General features: G+C 44.1%; 1 protein-coding gene across 5 annotated transcripts in view; it reads left to right on the forward strand.

The window, feature by feature from the left end:
- Ncapd3 (non-SMC condensin II complex, subunit D3) overlaps positions 1 to 21,160 on the forward strand; it is a 69,307-nt gene that overhangs the window by 41,855 nt on the left and 6,292 nt on the right. For 4 of the 5 annotated variants that reach the window (XM_006242736.4, XM_006242735.5, NM_001034000.1 and 1 more), the window contains 13 exons: positions 296 to 403; positions 1,299 to 1,413; positions 1,505 to 1,609; positions 3,543 to 3,781; positions 4,614 to 4,693; positions 14,278 to 14,415; positions 14,692 to 14,825; positions 15,039 to 15,235; positions 17,834 to 17,944; positions 19,277 to 19,459; positions 19,793 to 19,971; positions 20,172 to 20,305; positions 20,974 to 21,051. In XM_006242736.4, coding sequence (XP_006242798.1) covers positions 296 to 403; positions 1,299 to 1,413; positions 1,505 to 1,609; positions 3,543 to 3,781; positions 4,614 to 4,693; positions 14,278 to 14,415; positions 14,692 to 14,825; positions 15,039 to 15,235; positions 17,834 to 17,944; positions 19,277 to 19,459; positions 19,793 to 19,971; positions 20,172 to 20,305; positions 20,974 to 21,051 — 1,801 coding nt within the window. Of the gene's footprint in view, positions 1 to 295; positions 404 to 1,298; positions 1,414 to 1,504; positions 1,610 to 3,542; positions 3,782 to 4,613; positions 4,694 to 7,987; positions 12,768 to 14,277; positions 14,416 to 14,691; positions 14,826 to 15,038; positions 15,236 to 17,833; positions 17,945 to 19,276; positions 19,460 to 19,792; positions 19,972 to 20,171; positions 20,306 to 20,973; positions 21,052 to 21,160 lie in introns of those variants that run through there. The other variant, XM_039081366.2, reaches the window with a different exon arrangement.

Below are 21,160 nucleotides of genomic sequence, written 5' to 3' on the forward strand. Positions count from 1 at the left end.
AAAGGTGATTTATAAACCTGAGAACTAGATTTTCCTGTCTGCCTTTGCTCTTCTCGAGCAAATATAAAAAGAAACTGCTATGCACGTGCTCCTTCGACATTTGGCTTCGCTAGGCCAGGTTGGCCAGGTTGCTATAAGTGTTGCTGTGGTGTGGTACAGGGCTGGAAAAGGTGGAAGTCCTTGGTGTGCCAGCTGGGGTCTTCCATGCTTTCCAAGAGCCTGGAGGTTCTGAGAGCTAGACTTGGTGAGTCGTCTGACTATATGAGACCCTTCAGAGCTGACCTGTGACTTGCAGGAACTGCTGAAGCGGGTGTGTGGGGATGTCCTCTCCACCTGTGAGCAACACCTCTCTAACATCCTTCTGAAGGAAGACGGGACAGGGAACATGGATGAAGACCTGGTGGTAAGCAGCTACTTTTTCATAATCTTTTTATAGCAGGAATTTTTATGTAATGTAAGTTTTAGATACTGTTGACAGGAAAGGGGTTTTTAATACCTTATTTTTTAGATTTTTTAAAAATTTTTTATGTGTTTGCTTGATTATATTGGGGCAAGGGTACATGCGTGTGAATGTAGATACCTATAGAAACCAGAAGAGGACATCAGGTGCTATGGAGCTGATGTCTCAGGCCTTTGTAAACTGATGTGGATGCTACTCGTCTGTAATTGTCATCTCCAAGGCTTACTACCTTTGTCTGCTAACCTAGGCCTAGTCCTGGAAGCTTCTAGGCTCCGTACAATGTAATCTAGAATGTTTTCAGCCTCTGAGACTTGCTGCTGAAGAAGCTAACCCTTTCTTGTTCTTTCTGAACTCTGACTCAAAAAGAGTTTTACCTTCTAACTTTTCCTTCAGTGTTTGGAATTAAAGATATGTACAAAGGTCCTGTCTGTACTCCAGCCAGAGGAATTAAAGGTGTGTGCTAAGGACTGAGCCACACCACAGCTAGAAACAGGTTTTCCTAGTAAACAACATAATCTCGGGGTTCACAGCGTGATCAACTATCCTACAACAGTTCCCTATAAGAGCAGCAAGTGCTTTTAATCATTGAACCATCCCTCCAGCTCCTGTTTGTCCCCTTTGACTTTTAAAACAGTTGTTACATGTCTTACACTACGTAATAGAGCTGAGCTTTTGTAATGTGCAAAATAAAAGGGGAGTTTTTATTACTAGCAAAAACAGTAATTTGTAATAGTAATTGTAATTTGTGAAACAAAATAATGTTCTTTTGGCATGTTACTCCAACTGGTATTTATTTTCTTTTTGCCTGTTTTTATTCCAAAATCCACTCTCTTTGCAGGTGAAATGCATTTTTACCCTAGGAGATATAGCCCAGTTATGTCCAGCCCTAGTAGAGAAGCGAGTCTTCCTTCTAATCCAGTCTATTCTGGCTTCTTCTGCTCATGCGGATCACTGTAAGCCCTTGAAGTCATAGTTCCCACCGTTCTGTCCTGAGGCTCAGTTAACTGTCCCAATGATACATGGTTTCCTCTTCCTCCCCTGCAGTGCCATCATCTCAAGGGACCACAGACCTCGCCAGTCAGCTGCCTTTCCAGGCCAGGAGCTCTGCCCTGCCGTCTGTGATTAGAGCACATGCCATCATCACTCTGGGTAAGGGTGCCCCGAGGGGAAGTGCGGCTGCAGGCTGTGTGACTTGTGTGCTCTGAGTACTGTGTCATGTGCTGCTGCAGCCAGGCCTGCTCCATGTGCTGCTGCAGTCAGGCCTGCTCCATGTGCTGCTGCAGCCAGGCCTCCATGTGCTGCTGCAGCCAGGCCTGCTCCATGTGCTGCTGCAGCCAGGCCTGCTCCATGTGCTGCTGCAGCCAGGCCTGCTCTAGCTTTTATGACTTTAAGAGTTAACTCTGGTATGAGGGCCCACCTCTGCGGATCTAACTGCCCGCTCACAGTGAGAGCCGTGAGGCTGCCACTCATGTGGTGATTACTTCTCTTGTTGCTGTGATGAAATACCTGAGAGGCAACTTTAAGGAAGAGGAGTTCATTTTAGTGCACATTTCAGAGGATGCTCCAGTCCAGTTTACAGAATGAAAGCAAGGTAGCAGTAGATGGGAAATGAGCCAGGCTGGGATAGGATCCTCAAAATCCCTCCACCACAGACCATGTCTCCTGCCTCTAACCTGACCTCACAAACTGTCATCAGCTAGGAACCAAATATTCAGTCACACGAGACTAAATGGGACATATTTTACATATATAAATAAACTTATAATACACAGGAAGATGTAGTGTTATAAGTATTAATACAGTTATCCCTATTCCTGTATTTTTTTAATCTTCACAGCATAGCTCAGTAAGTCTATCAAGAAGTGTATTTCAGTGGTTAGAGAGATGGCTCAGGAGTTAAGAGCACTAGCTACTTTTCCAGAGGACCCAGGTTCAATTCACAGTACCCACATGGACTCTCACAACTGCTAGTAAGTTCAGTTCTAGGAGATCTGATGCCCTCTTCTGGTCTCTGCAGGCACCAGCCACACAAGTGACATACGCAGACAAAATACACATGCACATAAAATAAAATAAAGAATAATTCAGAGAGCCATGTCTACTGACTGGTGCATGCCTATAATCCCAGGGTCAAAGATGCAGAGACTGACAGCTCTCTGCATCCCTGAGGCTCACTGGCCTACCAGCCTTGCCTACTTGGAGAACTTCAGGCCAGTGAGAAGCCCGTGTCAAAGGGAAGATGGAGAAGGCTTAAGTGCACTTGAGGTTGTCTTGTGGCCTCCACTGATACCTGTGTATACACATGAGTTCGCACACACACACAAAACAAAGACCTGTAGCCTAGACATGACAACAGAGTTTTAGGAATGGAAAGTTTGAAGCTCGGTTTATAAGAAGGAGAATGTTTATTTAATATTTTCCAGAGCTGAAAGATGAGCTGTGAGCACATTTCTTCATCAGCTCAAATAGTTCATCATGAAAACGCTGACCTCGGCTGTAATTTGAATATTCCACTTTGAAGTGGCTGTATATTTGATAACAGGTGTAGTTTTGATTGGCAGCCTTTGTTGTTGCTGTGGTTTAGTTTGGGAGGTTTTTTTATTGTTTCGTTTGGTTGGTTTGGTTTTGGTTTTGTGATATTGGTTATTTTAAAAATACCTAAACATTCTGAGTAAGAGTGAAACCTTCCCCAAGCCACAAAGCAAATACACTAGTGAGTATAATTCAGTCTTCCTCTAGCAGAATAAGGAATAAAATAAGTGAGGCGGCATTCACTCCTGCGTATCTAGCTTGCATTTTTAATGCAGTAAGGGTTTTAAAGTATGTATTTAATCAAAGGTAAAATGTGTTAGGTTTTACTGATCGTTTTGTGGGTAAGTAATAGCTATAAAATTCAGAGATTGACTTAAGGTGGAAGATGATGTCACTGTTGCAAAGGTATGTGCCAGAGCTTATTCTAATGCTGTTTTGACCTTCCTGAAATTTGTCTGTCATTTGTCGATGTTTGTGATTTGGGGCATAATTTTGCTTTATGTAAAATGCATAGGGTGTAATCTAGATATCTTCCTCTCTTCTGTGATAGGTAAACTCTGCTTACAGCATGAAGACCTTGCAAAGAAAAGCATCCCAGCCCTTGTGCGAGAACTTGAAGTCTGTGAGGATGTGGCTGTCCGCAACAATGTCATCATTGTGATGTGTGATCTTTGTATCCGGTACACTGTCATGGTGGACAATTATATTCCCAATATTTCCATTTGCCTGAAGGATTCAGACCCGTTCATCCGAAAGCAGACACTGATCTTGCTTACCAACCTCTTACAGGTATGTACAGGAGTCAGAATTCTCCTTTTCTGCTCTACCATTGCTGGGTTAAGGGACTATTCAGTTAACAATGGGAAATGTGCTTGCTGTGTTAGAGAATTCAAAGACGATTGTCCTCGTTTCTGGTTTAACGTTCAGTGCTCACTGGCGTATTTGCACAGCAGTCTAGGGCAGCAGTGCAGTTCTGCATCAGCAGTTCTGCAGAGGGAAGTGCTCGGAGACAGGTGACTGCAGTCCTGGCCCCACTGCTCTTGACCACATCCGAGTGCTTAAGTCCTAATGGCTCCTGCCTCACGGTGTAGATCATATTTGGAACGCACTGTCTTCCAGCATTGCTGCAAGGGTCCAGTGAGCTATCAGTCTGTTTTCAGTCTGTGAAATGTCTTGAACTACAGAGCTATATAGAGCATTTGGTAGCTCTGTGTACGTTCAGAACTTGTGTATAGGCTATAACAAGAAAGAAGGATTTGATTATTTAAAAAGAAGGTATTCACTAGCTTATATATCTATCCTACAGATTCATAAGGTCATCTCATTGTGCATTACATACCTTACGAAGGCACCAGTTGATCTGCCATTAAAGCCATGTTCTTTGTGTAATTTTTTTTGTAATGTAGATTTGATAAGTTTTCCCCCAAATATTCCTCTATGTGCTTTCAAGGCTGTTAGGAAGCAGATACCATCTAGCCAGACTCGGGTCTCGATGGACCAGTAGCCAGCAGGTGTGGGGTGCTACATAAAGGAAAGCCAACAAATGTCTGCGTAACTTGGTGTGTATAGAGTTTGCATAGTGAAGCTCATCCTGAAGTGTGCTGTTTTTCTCCTTGTACAGGAGGAATATGTGAAGTGGAAGGGCTCTCTGTTCTTCCGATTTGTCAGCACTCTGGTAGACTCACACCCAGACATTGCCAGGTAATCTTGCCTCCGGGTGTCAGACAGCACAACAATTTCCCTAATATCTGGTATGCACTGTCTTTCCTTTCAGAGTAGTCTACAGTTTGTTTGGGATTTGGTAAGCTTCTAATAACTACCAGAAAATCTTAAAATACTAACTGCTGGAGCAGATCTTACAGATGCATGTTTTGGGAGCAAACCAAGCAGGCTGGTAACTACATAAGCTCAGCTTTAGCTCTACTGTGCGCCGACACTGGGCCCTCACTAAGGGGTGACGAGCACTCTGTGTCCTGTCAGTCAAACTGCAAGCATGGAAGGCATTAAGTAGTGACTCTCCTAATGATTGCTCGATCAAAAAAAGGTTAGTTTTGACAAAGAGATTCAACTTTCTTTTCAGTTCAGAAATGATCAGGGAGAGAGTCTAGGAACCAAGAGTGGATGCATAGTGAGAAATGCACCGTGCACATTGCAAAGGCTCCTTGGAAAAGGGTGTTTCTTGAGAATTGGAAGGGAGAAGTGTTACTTTGCCATTTTGTAATTCTTATCCATGTATTTTCCTTTTGAAGACTTATTTTCAAGGGGTTTGGAGATGCTCTGATAGCCTTTGCTACTCCAGATTATACTGGATGAATAATTATTTTTAAAGCAAATCTTCAGTTGAAAAACAGGATGCTCAGTGCTGCAACAGAAGCCTCCACAGCAGGCGAAAGGTCTTCACAGAGTTCATTAACTATAAATAGCTTGTGATAATGGCTTCCTCTGGTTCTAAATTTGGCCACTGATAATTTAGTCTGCTTTCTGTAGAAGAATTTCTGTTAAGTTCTTTTGGTGTAATTTTGAAAGGAGGAACATTTCACATAACAAAGTAGCAGAGAATTAACCTTCTAATTAATACTGTCTAGGGCCAGAAGCAGAAAAGCTGGGTCCACTAGCTTCTTCTTGGTGTAGTCGGGGAAGGATGAGATGTGCCAGTTCTGAGTGACTTCAGTGTGCTCTCATAGGCCCCTTGTGGCCAGCAGTCTTCATGGTCTGTAGTCCAGGCCTGGCAGAAGTGCTCAGAATGCCTTCCAGTGATGACCCGAGGATGCGGTGCTGTCTGTCTAACCTGTATTTCCACCTTTTCTCTTAGTTTTATCAGCTCCCATATAAGCATGTTTAAAAGATAAGTTTTAACACAATTTAAACATTTTATAGTCTACATACATGTTGAAATATCACATGGTTCCCCATAAATATGTACAACATATATGTCTTGAAAACCATACAAAATATATTTAAAGACGAGCATTAATCAGTGTGCATAATGTTTACATAGAAGGTGTGAATCCAGATTCTCAGGGCATGGGTCAGAAGGAAATTCGGTCAGATAGAGTCTGACAGTAGTCTACAGTTTGTTTGGGATTTGGTAAGCTTCTAATAACTACCAGAAAATCTTAAAATACTAACTGCTGGAGCAGATCTTACAGATGCATGTTTTGAGAGCAAACCAAGCAGGCTGGTAACTACATAAGCTCAGCTTTAGCTCTACTGCGCGCCGACACTGGGCCCTCACTAAAGGGTCAGTCAGATAGAGATGCTGTATTCTGGTGAAACAATTAGCACTTTTAGGACCTTGGTATTCTCACTGAAGGTTTTATTATATGTCATCTCTTTCTTCTGTGTGTTTGTGTTGGGTTTATGTGCCACAGCACACATGTGGAGGACAGAGGACTCTCAGAGGTTACTTGTCTCCTTTCACTGTGTGGCTCATCAGCTTTGCTGGCAGGCCCTTTAACCATCTCACCGGCCCCAAAATCTTTGCGATTTATTCAGATTTATCTCTACAATCTGGGTTTAAACCATGACTTAAAAGTGGACAGGAGTTTCTTCTCTCAGAAAAGCTTATATCTATATATGCTAGACCCATGGTCAGGCCTGTTTGCTTATATAATGGATTAGTTTCTCCATGTGTTTCTGCCAAGTCAGAATTTACCAAGAGTAGTTAGTCTGTTGAATATATTTTTGGTCCAGTTGGATTTCCTACAGATTCTAGTATGAGGAAACTGAGGAAGGAAAATGAGGGATGGACTCTGAAGCCCAGGGCCTCATACATGTTCTGTAAGTGTTCTGCCACTGGCAGACATCCCAGCATATCTTTAACAGGGCCATAAAAAAACAAATTTTAAAGCTAAAAAATAGTATGATAATATCTTCTCTGTGCAGTAGAAAGTGGTCTTTGTGTACTCACAGAATGGTAGCAAGTAAGAAGCACACTGTTCAATAGGCAGTTGCTGCAAAAGTCCAAACAAAATATAACTGAGAAAGGAAAGGAAAGGAAGGAAAACCAAGGGTGTCTTGGCTTGGGACACAATAAACTCCACTCCAAGAGAGTTCAGTGAAGCTGCAGAACCAATGGAATGGGAGGGGCTGTCCAAACAGCCGAAGGGTAGGCAGGGTGTGTACAGGGAAGCGCTTAGATTCAGTGCAGTGACATAGTCTATGGCATGTTCACAGAGAGGTGGCATGAAATACAGACGTGGGGCTCTGTGGGTGAAGAAGTTGGGAAAATGGCAGGTGTGCAAAACAGTTGGGTGCCTAATAATGAGCATTGAAGGTCCTGAGTCATGGTTTGGGAAAATATCAAACTAACACAGTACTGGTAAACAGGAGAGGCTCTGGTGCTGTACCCAGTTGCCACCTCCCCATCCATGCCTTGCCTCCACCTTTCTTGAGCCTAAATTTAAGTTTCTTTTAATTTTTCAGCAAACAAAAAAGTTAGAACCTTTTCTCCAGAGTATCAGGACTGAAACGTGCTGTCTTGGTAAAGCCTGGGGTAGACGGAGCATCTAGATTAGACACGATGCACTGACTGATTGCAGCTTCTCCTAATGGAAGGAAGGCGTCGTGGCAGCTTTCATGCCTACATGCCTGCATGTGCACCGTTATGTGCAGGCTTCTGTGAACATGCAGACTGTATGTGACAGTTAAACACATGTACCTAGTGGTAACTCACCCTCGGTTATCTCTGCCGTTCTGAATTCCCACCCTAAACCCCCAGAAGACCAGTGTTTGTCCCGAGATCAGTTAAAGCAACCTCTCTTCTTACTGATGAATTAACAGATTGAAAATTTTGAGTTCAGATCTGACGGGAAAGTTCAGGTTGACACAAGAACACTGCTGCAGTAGATTGACCATAAAAGACCACAGAGGGCAAATTCTTATTCTTCATTTCCTTGGGAGATTTGTTCTCCATTTAATGGTTTTCACCATTCTGGTCACATGTGGTTTACCAGAACTCCCTCTCACGTTGTGATCTTTGCCTTTCAAATGCAGATTTCTAGATGAAACAGTCTGTAAAGAATAACATGGAGCCAAGCATGATAACTCAAGCTTGTAATCCCAGCACTCAGGAAGTGGAAACAGAATCAGGAGTTCAGCTGTTGACCGAGGTCAAGGTGAACGTGGGCTACTTGAGACCCTGCCTCAAAAAAGGAGAGTGCATTAAAAACTCAGGGATGACAGATGTTTAAAGCAGACCTTAAGTGAAAATTTCCCAGGAACTTTCTTTTGTTATACAAAGCTGTGTTTGATTTCGTATGTGAAGGTCATCCTAAACAGAACCAGGGTCCCTCTAATTCTTTCCTACAGCTCCTTTCATCCTTCTGGCCAGTTTCCATTCTTTCATGATACTTAGCAACCTGCAGAAACACTCTACCAGGGGCCTGATAGCCGCCACACTTACCTAGGACACGGAGTGGGTGCCAACGACCAAAGAAAAGCACATCTACCCAACAGAGACTAAACCAAATATCCATGCAACAAACAGTTCAGTCGTTCTTACTCTAGATGCCTCCAGAGCAAAGTCACAAGCCTGAGCGGCCACGACCGTTGGCCTCCTCCAGAAGCCAGCAATCCTGTTTGCAGTAAGCCCTGAGAAAAGCAATTTAGCTGCAACAGACGACAAGGACTTCAAAATAGTAATTTTACATATGTTCTAGGACCTTAAAGAGGATACAGATAAATGCCTTAATGAAGACCATGAAAACATATACAGTTGATGAAATAGTGAAAACAATTCAAGACCTGAAAATAGAATTTAATAAAGAAATAAAGTCACTAAAGAAAACCCAAAGTGAAATAAAACTGGAAATGGAAACCTCAAGACGCCAAACAAAAACCTCGGAGGTAAGCCTCACCTCGGAGGTAAGCCTCACCTCAGAGGTAAGCCTCACCAACAGCTTAAAAGATGGAAGAAAGGATTTCAGGTCTTGAAAACAAGATGAAGAAATGGATAGCTCAGTCAACGAAAATGTACTTGGGAGGCGGGGGGAGAAATCCAGGACAACCTCTCCAGGATGTGTAAAAGACCAAATCTATGAGTAACTGAGGACAGCAAAGAAGCGCAGGCCAAAGCCACAGAATATTTTTATCAGAATCAGAGAAGAAAATTTCCCCCAACCTAAAGAAGGCAGTGCCTATCAGGGTACAAGAAACATACAGAACACCAAGTATACACTGGACCAGAAGAGAAATTCCCCACAACACGTAATAAAACACAGAATATATAGAACAGAGAAATGGCATTGACATTAAACACTTCAAGGGAAAAAGCCAAGTTGTATATAAAGACAGGCCTATTAGAATAACGCCTGCCTTTTCAACAGAAACTCTGAAATCCAGAGGTCCTAGGTCTATGTTCTACAAACTGAGAAACCACAGATGCCAGCCCAGACTACCAAACCCAGAGAAACTATTCGTCACAATCAACAGAGAAAGAAAAAACACTCCACAATAAAAACAAACTTAAGCAATTTCTGTCCACCAGTCCAGTATACAGAAGACACAAAAAGGAAAACTTCTACCTGAAGAGAAGTTAACTACACCCAAGAGGACACAATAAATAAATAGATAATCCCAGACCAGTAAATCAAAGGGAGTGGGGGTGGGGCAGTTCTCACCACCACAACAAATAGCCAGAAACATTGCTCATTAGTAACTCTGTTAATGGACTTAGTTTCCCAAATAAGAAGACACACACTAACAGATTGGATTAGAAGAAAAGATCCTCCTTTCTGCTGCATCCAAGAAGCATGCCTCACATCAAGGACAGACACCATCTCAGGCTAAAAGGGTCGAAAAGGGTTTTTCAAGAAAATGGACCCAAGAAGCAAACAAACATAGTTATTTTAACATCTGTCAAAATAAACTTCAAACTGAAACTGATTAAAAGCGGTAGGAAAGGACACTACATAGGTCATTAAAGGAAAAATCCAGCATAGGATATTGCAGGTCTAAATATTTATACACAAAAGTAAGAGCACCCAAGTTCATAAAAGAAACACTACTACAACTAAAATCACATGTTGACCTTAACACAGTGTAATGGATGACTTTAATACCCAACACTCTCTGATAAACAGACCATTCAGATAAAAACTAAACAGAGATGCCCATCATAAATTAAAAGGACCTGGCAGATATTTTCAGAACATTTCACTGAAATCCTAGATAATATACTTCTTCAGCCTCTCACTAAACTTTCTCCAAAGTTGACCACATATTAGGACCTAGAGCAAGTCTCAACAGATACTAGAAAAGTAGGATAACCCCCACATCCTATCTGACCACCATGGATTAAAACTTGATATCAACAACAGAAGTAGCAGAAAATGTACAAACTCAAGGAAACTGAAAAATTACTGCTGACTGAAAACTGAACCAAGAAGTAAAGGAATTACAAACTCTTAGAATTGAATGAAAATGAGAACACAATATACCAAAGCCTATAGGACAGCCAAATTAACCAAAAGACAGAGTCATTAATAAAGTTAGAGATTAGAGAGGAAATATCACAGTAGACACTGAGAAAATTCATAGAATCGTAAAATGTATTTTAACAATCTGTTCCACCACACTTGAAAACATTTTTAAAAATGGACAGACAGACAGATATAGCCTAAATCAAGATTAAAAAGTAAACAGGTCCACAATCCCTAGGGAATAGCAGTAATTTTAAAACATCCCAACACAGTTCTCAGCGCCTGCATACGTGGTGGCTCACAGCCATCTGTAATGGGATCTGATTGCCTCCTCTGGTGTATGTGAAGACAGAGCACTCATATACATTAGATGGATACGTATATGCATGCACGCATGTATAGATAGATAGAAGGTGTGGCCCTGTATAGCCGAAAAGCTTCTTTATGGCAAAGGATACCATCATTCAAGCAAAGTAACAGCCTAAAGAACAGGAGGGGGTGGGAGGGTCTTTACACTTTATATATCTGATAGAGCCTTAGTGTCTACAATATACAAATCATGTCAATTTTAAAACGGGCAACAGAACTAATCAGAGAGTTCTCAAAAGATAAAGCACAAATGACCAAGAAACACTTAAATGTTCTTAACCATCAGAGAAATGCAAATTAAAACTACTTTGTGTGGGGAGAGGGGAACACTTACTCATTGCTGATAGGAGTGCAGACTGACTTAGCCTCTATGAAAACCAGTGTGGTGCTGCCTTGAGAATTGTTATACCTCAGGATCCACCTTCATTAGACATACAGCCAAAGAACTCAGTCTGACCACGGCGATCTTACTCGCTAGCTCCCATTGCTGCTCTAGTTCTAATAGCCAGAGTTTAGAAACACCCTAGCTGTCCATCAACTGATGAGTCAGTCATGAAACTGCAGTACATTTACACAAAGGAATATTACTCAGCTGTTGAAAATTACGAATTTGGCAGGTAAGTGGGTGAAACTAGGAACAGTCGTCCTGAGTGAGACGACCCAGACCAGAGTGTGTGTGTGTGTGTGTGTGTGTGTGTGTGTATCATGTTACTTCTTAAGCATGGCTAGTAGCTTTTAAGCTTTCCACGTCTGTGCTACCAGCTGAATAAGCACAGACGTTAGCTAACTAGTAAAGGATGGCAGGGGAGCAGGGACAAGGCCATCTCCCAGGAAAGGGGCAAAACAGAATGTAGTATTATGGAGAGATAACAGGGCAATTAGAATAACAGGATTGGGGGAGGGGTATGAAAGAACAGGATAAAGGAAGGAATATGGGGAGGGACAACTAACACTAAAGGCCCTCTGAAAAGCCGTGTGGAAACCTACTTCTATAGAAGTTTCCTAAAACATACGTGTATATGAAAGGAATTTAAATGGAGTCACCATATTATGGCAGAAACAATACCAAAAACTGAAATCCTCAGTTCCAGGAATAGGTTACAACTTGTGGAGTCCTTGGCTAAAGGCCTCCCATGGGCTTCCTCAACCATCATAGAGTATTGCCAGTTCTGTCAGTTGTTCTTACAGTCCTGATGCTAAGACCCTATTGCTGAGAACTGGACAAGCGTGGGAAAGTCCAGCTGGTACCCGGCTAGACTCTTCACTCCTGCTGACTCATGAAGTCATGGTACTGAAGGTACTCTGATTGCTGCTGCCATTGTCACTCAGCTACAGGCCCTGCAGTCTACAGTGACCTGCCCACAGGGTACCATGACTCAGATACAGTGGCACAAATGTTGCCGGGGTACTCAACTACTTGTCTAAAACTAGACTTAAGACCCATACACAAGATAGAACCCATACCTGACATTGGTAAAGTGACCAAGAACCTGAGACCAGTTAGGTTAATGGGCCCAGGGGATATCCTAATCCTGTTGTTCTGCTAAGGGAAAATAAGAATCAGATGACTCTTTATGACATAGTACTCTACCCATAGATGAGTGCCTCGCTCAGCCCTCCCCAGAGAAGCTTCTTGTAGAAGATGATAATTAACATAGAGTAGAGACTTTGGACTTCTCAGTCCTAAATGGACTCCAACCCTAAGGCTCGGGAAGCTACATGGAAGGAAGGGAGAAAGCTTGCAGGAGCCAGAGGTCATGGATGACTTCAAGGAAAGAGTGTCCTCCAGATGAACTCTCAGAGACTATGGCAACACGCACAAGACTCTAGCATTAAGAAGGGGAGTGGGCACAGTCCCAGCCCTAACCAAGAAGCTTTGCCATCAACACTGCCAGGAGAGGGAGCGTCAGTGGGTATCTCAGCTGGACCCAGGGCAGGCCCATGCTCTTGGGGTAGTTGACCAATAAATACAAAACCACTCCACATGCCTTTTGTTTTTGTTTTCTTGCTTTTTTAGGGGGTCAAATGAAAGAAATTGAAGTTTGGTTGGTAGGGAAGTGGGGAGGAGGATCTGGGGGGAGTGGGAGAGGGAAATAAATAATATGATCAAAATACATATCATATGAAAAATTATTTTGTACTTGGCACCATTTTTAGAAAACATTAAAAAAAAAAAAAAGGTTATCCTGATACCTTATTTCCTAGGCAGTACCTGATTTTCCCCTACAGAACTTTTAAAACTAAGCTTTTTTGCATCATGGTATGTAAGCTCCCTGTTCTGAACTTTAATTGATAATGTGTAATACAAACCAGTTAGATTCTCAGTCTGAGGAAAAACAACTTGGAAAAGTCAGTTTCCAGCAATGCTAATGCCTTCTAAAGCCAAGTACAGGACTTGAACAATCAGCCTTGACTCTGCTACCCAGGACCAGCTGGCTGGTGCTCCTGGGTAGGTGGGAATCATGGCTGAGCTATACAGTGAAACTAAAGCTCTGTTCCTGACAGACTGAATCACAGCAAGCCCTGCCTCTCCTGGGTCCCCTTAGCAAGTCTTGGTGTTCATTCATTGCTATTGTGGTAACACAGAAATGATCATGTAAGCAGCAGCTGACAGTCGGGCTTCGGAAGCCATTAGAAGTTTGTCCTTCATTTTTGTGTAGTCCCACATGGTATTTGTCAAGCGTGTGGCATTGTATACAGCTAGAATACTTCCAGCTTTGGAGCCTCAGGTGCAAGGAACGTGCCCAGGACTTGTTGGTGATTTCAAAACTTGGGGACAGTCATTGATTCTCTGGAGAGTGGTTGCTTCCTGGCCCAATAGTAAAGCCCCTCTTAGCAGTATTCTTAGGAAAGGTTCGAGTATTAAATAGTAAAGCTCCTCTCAGCAGTATTCTTAGGAAAGGTTCGAGTATTAAATAGTAAAGCTCCTCTCAGCAGTATTCTTAGGAAAGGTTCGGGTATTAAAGTGGGTTTCGCTCAACATTGTGGGCAACAAGTTAAGTTGGAGTGAGAAGACGCATGCTCGTTTTCAGGTAACCATTATCTTAGCACTAGCCATGAGGACCCAGGCCTCTGCCTGAAAGAGTTTTGGAGAAGTTGGTTGGGTATTTCTATCAGAAGAATATATAGCTGGATAGTATTTGAATTTGAAATAAAATCTGATAGAACAGAATAGAGAAGTGGTCCAGCAGGTAAGACTGTACTTGCAGAGGACACAGTTCTGTTCCTTGGCTCCAGAGATTCCAAAACCCTTTTCTGGCCTCCTGAGGCTACACATCTGTAACATGTGGACATACCCATACACACTCACATGCATACACTTAAAGTAACAGTAAGCAAAAAACTGATGAAGAAGGCATTTTTACAGCCCCTAGCTTTGATCTGAAACACTGAGCGTGGACAGACAAAGCATGCAACATCTGTATTTCGCGTTCTGTGCTTTTCTGTGTGGTAGACTGACGGTGACAGTGAGTCTCCTGCCTCTCTCCTTTGCAGCCTTGGGGAGTTCTGCCTGGCTCACTTGTTGCTGAAGAGGAACCCTACCATGTTTTTCCAGCACTTCATTGAGTGCATATTCCACTTCAACAGCTATGAGAAGCATGGGCAGTATAACAAGTTTTCCCAGTCGGAGAGGTGAGTGAGTGAGTGCCTGGGTGAGGTCTCAATGTCTCAGGAAGAGCTTCAGTAAGGCTCCGGAGTGCTGCCGTGTCCTGTGCACAGGTTAGACACTGGCATCGTATGATGTCTGCTTCAGTGCTCATTAGTTTTCTTGGCAGGATGACAAAAGATAATGCCTGTAATGACACCGGAGCCTCTCAGCGTCCTTGTCATACAACTTTGAGGCTGCTGTATTTGAATCTTGGTCACCTATATCCACACAAGCAGTAATACTGTCCTGTTCTGCCCCAGGGGGAAGCCACTGTTTTTGCTAAAGGGAAAGACAAACAAGGAGAAGCGAATGAGAATCTACAAGTTTCTTCTTGAGCACTTCACAGATGAGCAGCGATTCAATGTCACTTCCAAGATCTGTCTTAACATTTTGGGTATGTCTGGTGTCTTTGAGATGGATGTGTTCTTAAAATACTGTGTCGATGATAGCACAGTAGGGCCATACAAAAGACATGTCTGTTTCGTCTGTCTTGGCGTCAGTTGTGTCTCTTAGAACCCTGTAACAGGGCTGTCACATCCCTAGTTCTGTGAATTCTTTCCCCCTCTGGGCCAAGGGTCTCTCAGAGGCTGGTCCTGTGTTCCCTCAGCGTGCTTCACGGATGGCGTCCTGCCCGTGGACATGGAAGCCAGCGAGCTGCTCTCCGATACCTTTGACATCCTCAGCTCTAAGGAGATCAAACTATTGGCAATGAGAGCGCAGGCATCCAAGGAGCTCCTGGAGGAAGATGACGTGGCTCTGGCGAATGTGGTCATGCAGGAGGCCCAGATGAAGATTATCTCGCAGGTGTGTGCCCTCTGCTGCTCCTCAGTGTGGTTTGGGCACCGAGTCCTGGAGCCACTCTTGCCACCGCTCTACTCAGCTGGTTGTGGTTCTTAAGTCTCTGCCTCTACCCACAGCTCCTCCCATGAGTGTGTCTGCTTGCCTGCCTGGGTGTGCCATGGTGTCTCAAATTTACTGTCAGAACTGAATTAATCATTTCTCCTTGCTTGGTTTCTTCTCCCAGTTTGTTGCAGAGAGTGGAACAATTATATACCAAAGGTATATGCACCCAAAAGTTCTCTTTAGATAGTTTGTGATACAACCAAAGGCAGAAGAGGAGTCTGGCATGCAAAGAGTATGTTTGAGTTGACCAAAGATGTCAAATTAGAAATTCAGTGAATCGAACAACCGAGGCGCCACAGCCCTCTGCAGGCTCCACGGCCTTGTTCCTCATTTGGTTTGTATTTCCCACCTGATCCCTGCAGTCTTCTGATCCTAAGGAAATGGATTTTGATCACACGCAATCCAACAAGATCCAGATCTTGTCTGTTTTGCTTGCATGCCAGTCTCTTGCCTTTCTGGTGATTGTTTCTCTAAGCCTGTGGCATTTCCTGTCAGCACCCTTTCTGTCTCTGTTTTTTCTCTTGCCAGAGAAGTCTCTTCAACACAATTATTCTCTGTTATATACTGAAAATGGCTGCTGAGGCAGCAAGAGACTTCCAGGGGTGGATTGTACTTTGTGAAGGCTCATGGAATTTTTCTATTAAAGGTGGTAACAGTTGGGGCTGGAAAAAAGGCTCCGCAGTTTCGAGCGCTTGCTGTGCAGCTCCCTCAATAGCTTCTCACATGGGAACTCACAGTGGCTTTAACTCGGGTTCCAGGGACTCTGCTGTACTTCTCATTTCTGCAGGCTCCCGTTTGCATGTGGTGCACACATAGTCTCTTAGGCACACATACTTACAGGAAGTAATTGTTTACTTTTGTAAAGAAAGGTAAGTGTCAGATGTTACATAACTCGATGAGCTACCTTGGCAGTGCTCTGTTACCTTCTGGATTAAATCCAGGTTCTGAGGAGTAGAAAACTGCCTGCCCTCACCTCATTTCATCCCTTTCTCCGCAGATGTGTACTGTTCCATACCTTTTGACACTGCTTCTTCTGTCAAAGTCATTTTTTCAAACTTCTGAATTCTGGGACCCTTCAATACAGTTCCTCATGTCGTGATGACCCCAACCATAAAATTACTTCGTTGCTACTTCACAGCTATAATTTGCTGTCGTTCTGACGTGATGTAAACATCTGAGGTGCAGGCTGTCTGAATGTGAACCCTGCTGGGTTAAGAACCATCGCTCTGAGTGCTCACGGCACACAAACGGCCTTGGTCCATCTAATCCCCACCCATCTAAAGCAACGTCACAGATTCCCCCGCTGCACATCCTTGCCTACTCCTGTCTCTCCCGGGTATCGTTCCTCTCCATCAGTTCCCCAGCCCCTGTCACTTGTCATTTCCCACCATTTACCACAACACACACTGGTTTGGAAACAGTGTAAGGACAGAAACTCTTGATGTCTTTTCTGTATCTCCAGAGGTTAGCATGTGTCTAGGACACAGACTGTGCTTAACAATACATTCGGATACATTTAGGCCACATTTAGTGACAGTGACTACACTTACTGTATTTTCAGGCACATGTTTATTAGCTTGTGTATTCATTTGTTACCCTGTTTTAGGGTCTCTGACCTAAAGCTTCAGAAATGAGTGACATACAATCAAGAAACCCTGTTAGCTTTAAATGAAAAGAAAGAGTACATTTCAGTTTCAGAAAGATAATCTTACATATGTGGGGTAATATAATGAATTATTTTTAATTCTTAGATTTGTTGCACAGTATCTTGGGTACTGATTATTTAAATCACATACCATTGGTTTGTTTGCCTGTTTTTTTTAAAAGGTCTTACCATTTGGCTCAGGTTGTCCTCAAACTCTTGATCTTCCTTCCTCTGCCTCCTGAGTCAGCACAGGATTATAAGGCTTGGTCATCATACCCCGGTACATTATACTTTCAAAAAAACTATACAGAGTTACATAGACATAGTAAAGGCAGACACATGTGTCCATTCATGTATGCATTCAGGAGCACTGGCATACACACACACACACACACACACACACACACACACACACACACACACACGTGCACGCTTACCCAACTACAGATCATTGTCTTTCTACATGCAAGATTATAATGTATCTCTCTGGTGGTCACATGATCAGATTATCTTTCAAAAGCAAGGATACATAGTGGATCAGAGCCCAGGGTCCATCAGGGTTGTGTAGAGATTGAAGCTTTTTGTCAAGTTCTTCAGTGTATTTCTTACTCCTTCTTCTAGTTTAGAACATAGAATTGGTGTTAATATGCATTCTGCTGTGCAGGCCTGTATGTGCTGTGGTGCTTACAGTCTGATAACAAGCCAGGCAAGCTCTTCACTCCCAGTATTCTAGTCAACTGGCAGATGGGCTTCTGTAGCTGCTCGATTTGGTATACTTAAAGAAGTAGATGAAGGAAAAATTAATGTTCAGATGTGTGTGCATTTAATGCATGCTTTTGTGTGTGTTCCTGCAGGTTCAAAAGAGGAATTTCATAGAGAATATTATTCCAATCATCATCTCCCTGAAGACTGTGCTGGAGAAAAATAAGATCCCTGCTTTAAGGGAACTCATGAACTACCTCAGGGTAAATGAGGAACTTGCCCTGTGGGGTTTTCCTCCCAAGCCCCACTGCCCCAGATTCATTGCTTAGTCTAGACAGTGAACGACAAGAACTCGGTGCTAAGAAACCTCGTTTATAGAAATGTACCGAGCAGGCTGCCAAGGGCATTGAGGGACTGAAGTGTGGCCAGAAGTACCACTGAGGTGCTCCGTGTTTCTCAGGCCACTGAGTTTTTAAAGCATATGTTCGTGTTTTGAACCTTCCTTGGGATTATGTTCCAGTCTAAAGATTTTCTCAACTAAAGCTGAGGACAAGACATTGTAAGGATGAGGTGGAAATTGGTCATCATATTTAAAGTTGGCTGTTTGACTTGCAGGCAGGAAGTCCCGGCCCCGTGGCGGTGTCATGCATGCAGGGATAAGGTGTTTTTTTGAGACAGCTCCTGTTGCTGGGTCGTCTGTAAAGCAGAGGACCATGCGAGCTGCAAAGCTGGGACGTGTTTGCTTATAACACAGCTCTGAGCAAAGCCTCGGGCGTCTGACAGAAAGCATTCAGGAAAAAATGGCATATTTTCTCCTTTAATTTAGTAGCTTTTTCTTTGTTCACATTTGGTTTTCTTCAAAAAAAACAAACTTGCCGCTAGCAAGATAGCTCAGCAGATGACGGTGCTCGCCAGAACCCGCACACCACCAGTCAGTTTTCCTCTGACCTAAAAGGGTTTTTTGAAAAATTGGAAAAGCTCCTTAAAGGGCTATAGCGAAATTATCCTAAATATAATTTTTCAGATAGTTTTGCATCCTAAGGAAGATCATATAGGAGAGCTGAGCTCACTTTACAGAGAACATGAGAATTTGGGGGTTTTGTTTTGTTTGTGACATACTCTTCCCCCCCCACCCCACCCCACGCCCCGGGCACCCATGGATAACGTTGCTTTGGACACGAGTCACTTCCAGGCTATACAACCTCTGTGACCTCTACAGGGTCCTCTCCCATGAAGCATGGCAGTCAGACAGGCACCTTCTGGTGGGACCACAGCCGTAAGCAGAAACTAAGTGTCGTGCTCACCTGCCTGTGTGCTCAGTGTCCCAGGAAAATGTCCTGGGACTGAGTGACCTGCAGCAGATCTCCGAGTTTGGGGCTGGGCTGGTCTGTGGAGTAATTCCAGGACAGCCAGAACTACACAGAGAAACTCTCATGACGGGGAGGAAAGGGGCTGCCGTGCGGCTTGGGCGGTCTGCAACTCCTGCCCTCCAGGCTCACCAGCTCTCATTTTGGAGTTGGAGTTGTGCACCATACCAGTAAGGCCTCGCTTTTTATGGAAAAAGGCACTAAAGGATGCTTCTGGGTCTGTTTCAGGAAGTAATGCAGGATTACCGCGATGAGATCAAAGACTTCTTTGCAGTGGACAGACAGCTGGCGTCTGAGCTTGAGTATGACATGAAGAAGTACACTGAACAACTGGCCCAGGAGCAAGCTCTGACGGAGCATGCTAATGCCACCAACGTGCCTGCAGACGGGGACAGGGTCCCCTCCCAGCAGGTGGGGATGGACACACCAGTAGCCCAGTCAACTTTGCCTGGAGAATTGTGGGAATCCTCGGAAAGCAGGAGTTTGTGCCGTGAGCTCCGTAGCCACCTCCTGCACCTCTCCGAGTCTTATGTGTTGTTTCTCCCTGAAGAGCTTATTGTCTGCCAGAGCGTTTCTGAGTATAGCTCACATTCTAGCTTGGGGATTCCAAGTAGATGTGCTGTATTAAAAACTGAGAGACCAGCCTGCCTGGCATCTGTGTGGCTGTCCCTGTGCATTGGCTGTAGAGTGGACTGCCTGTGCACTTCTAGCAAACAGTGATACTCTTGTGCACTCTCCTGATAGGTTGCTCCAGACTTACAAGCTGTACCTGGCGCTGCTGCCGCCGCTGGTGCTGGCCAGGCCGATGCTAACATGCCTCTGCCTCTGGCCCAGAGCCAGCCTTCAGCACCTGGGTCCAGCTTCACACCAACTTTGCCTCCTATATGCGAAAAGGGACCTCTGAAGATAATGTCCAGTACCAGGTAGGGAGCCCACTGAGCCAGCAGCAGCCCCAGTCGTGGCATTCTCACGGCATCTCCACATTCCCACCAGGCCAGAACTGCCTCATCACTAACCCCTCACACCACGAGCCTCCCTGGGGGCTGGAAGAGAAGACGTGGGTGGGAAACGATGCCCCCTGCTGGTCTGACTCGGAGTCAGCTCTGCCATCTTGTCTCTGTAGGCCCATGTCTCTGAGTACCATCGCAATCCTGAATTCAGTCAAGAAAGCTGTTGCGTCTAAGAGCAGGACACGCAGTTTAGGAGCCCTGTCTTTCAACATGGAGAACGGAAGCCCAGAAAATCCCTCCAGCCGTGGTAAGCCTTAGGGTTGACATCAGGTGTATTGAGCATGCACAATTCAAAAGTGAGTCTATGCCTCATTCCAAATGTTTTCTGTTGTCCTGAATTAATTGGAGGTGAGAAAATGGACTTTCCTCTGCTGAGGGGTTTGGGGAATGGTGTGAAGTCAGCGCTCTCCCCACATCACGCCTGTGAGGCATGCAGTGAAAATGCCTCCTAGAGATTTTCAGAACTCTTGTCCCAGTGGCTTTATAGTGTCCCACCTTAAACTGGAAGTCCGGGACTTCTGTTACTGCCCTATTCGTGAAAGCATTGATACTTTCCTATTTTGTATGTAAGTGACACAGTAAAACAGCCTCGTAGGTATAGCCTTGTATGGGAAATTATTTCCAGTGGCAAAGGCCAAAGAAAAAAAGTAATTGAAACACACACGCACACGTGCCTGTACACACACGCGCACACGCATGCACATGTAAAACTTTATATTGCCGAGCTACCAGAACCATAGGTTTGGCCTGAGTTTCCGCCCTGCCGTAGGTCCTGTGCTTGCGGACAGTGCCTGGAGCTTTAACGTTATTCACAATGCTGTCTTCACTTCCCACATGCTCTGTGGGGGTTGCTGTCTGTTCTGTGTGATGCTGCTTTGGGCTTTTGTACTGATAGACGCTTCTGTTTCGTCCTAGCGTCTTCCTTGAGCTTGGAGCAGGAGTCTGAGAGAGCCGTCAAGCGTGTGACTAAAAGGGCGATCAGCACCCCAGAGAGTAAGTAACTAATGGAGTAGGTTAGTGTTCCCAGTCCTTCCCTCCTGTTGGCTGCACAGAAACACTGGTGGCGAACCTTCCTCCTGGTAAACAGGCCTTCCCCTTGGCT

The sequence above is a fragment of the Rattus norvegicus genome, chromosome 8, assembly GCF_036323735.1.
Source record: "Rattus norvegicus strain BN/NHsdMcwi chromosome 8, GRCr8, whole genome shotgun sequence".
Taxonomy (NCBI): domain Eukaryota; kingdom Metazoa; phylum Chordata; class Mammalia; order Rodentia; family Muridae; genus Rattus; species Rattus norvegicus.